The sequence below is a fragment of the Salvia splendens genome, chromosome 2 (genome assembly GCF_004379255.2).
Source record: "Salvia splendens isolate huo1 chromosome 2, SspV2, whole genome shotgun sequence".
NCBI classification, from domain to species: Eukaryota; Viridiplantae; Streptophyta; class Magnoliopsida; order Lamiales; family Lamiaceae; genus Salvia; species Salvia splendens.
In genome coordinates this window covers 6,488,881-6,490,086 of record NC_056033.1, presented here as the reverse complement: position 1 = coordinate 6,490,086, position 1,206 = coordinate 6,488,881, and the positions used below count along the sequence as shown (strand labels likewise).

The window sequence follows — 1,206 nt, the reverse complement described above, 5'->3', positions numbered from 1 at the left end:
TAGGACAAAATTTCATTATTCTCTCATAAAGTATAATATAATATTTTATAGACATCATTATATTTTGCCACTAGTCCCCTTCTTGGTGTTGTGACATTTAACTTCCAAGAATCAAGAGAGAAAAAAAAAAGATTTGAAAAGGGAAAGAAAAATTAGGAATTAAAATAATTAATAATCCTTCCCATTTAATAAATCAAGGGTGGAGTAAAAATCATAGGAGGCGAGATCAAAAGAGCCCCAATCATCCGGTGTTAACAGCCCACAGTCTTCCACCTGCACCATCGGCTGCTGCTGGTACGCGAAGCTCGGCAGAGTTGTACCTTCCTCCCACAAAATATCCTCCTGCTGCATCTCAAACCCATAAAATTCCTGGCTACTGACATCCTGACACGTGGAGATCTGCGGCATCAGCAGCTGATCATCTCCAATCAAACCAAACGGCGTCGTAACGTCGTCGGAGGACGATCCGGTGCTGGCGGCGGCGGGGCTGAACGACGACTCGTTGTTGTCAGCGACGTAGTTGGCGAAGACGGCGGCCATGTCAATGCAGGGTGCGGCGGGGGCGGGGGCGGCGTAGGGGGTGGAAGAGGAGTGGTGGCGGGCGCGGCGGGATTTGCGGCAGCCGCCGCCGACGGGGACGTTGCGGAGGGAGCCGCCCTTGGTCCAGTAGCGGCGGCAGGCCTTGCAGAAGTAGCGGGGCTGGGAGAGGCTGTAGTTGTTGTAGTAGCAGAATTTGGTGTTGGAGGAGGCGCAGCGGGGGCAGCTCGGGGCGATCTCCGCCGTCGTGTACTTCCATTTGCCGTCCATCGCTATCATGCTCATTGGATTTGAGTAGAGAGTTGGGGGGTTTTATGTTTTTGATTTATGGCTTTTGAATTTAGAGAGAGAGAATTGAGCATTAGATCCAAAAAAATTGAGAGAGGGAGAGGGAGTGATAAAATGAGGTGAGGGGTATATATAGAAACTATAGTTCAAATAAAATTAAAATATTAGTACTATCTAATTGAAAATGATACTCCTATAAAGCATGAAGTATAAACACTACTCTAGTGTAATGCATATTCAATGTTATTTCTTTCATTTTATATTTAGATTTTACACTAAAAATTATTATTAAACAAAAATTGGATTTATTTATTTTTTCTATAATTGAAATAAATAAATAAAATAATAAATTGATGATTGAATTTCATGAAATTCATAAAA

The 1,206-nt window shown here is 43.3% G+C and overlaps 1 protein-coding gene across 1 annotated transcript; it reads right to left on the bottom strand.

Moving 5' to 3' along the window:
- Positions 1-941, bottom strand: LOC121769817 (dof zinc finger protein DOF1.2-like). Its single transcript, XM_042166581.1, has one exon. It carries the CDS (start codon positions 820-822, stop codon positions 169-171), a length of 654 nt encoding a protein of 217 aa, XP_042022515.1. The 5' UTR covers positions 823-941; the 3' UTR covers positions 1-168.
- Between the last annotated feature and the right edge of the window lie 265 nt (positions 942-1,206).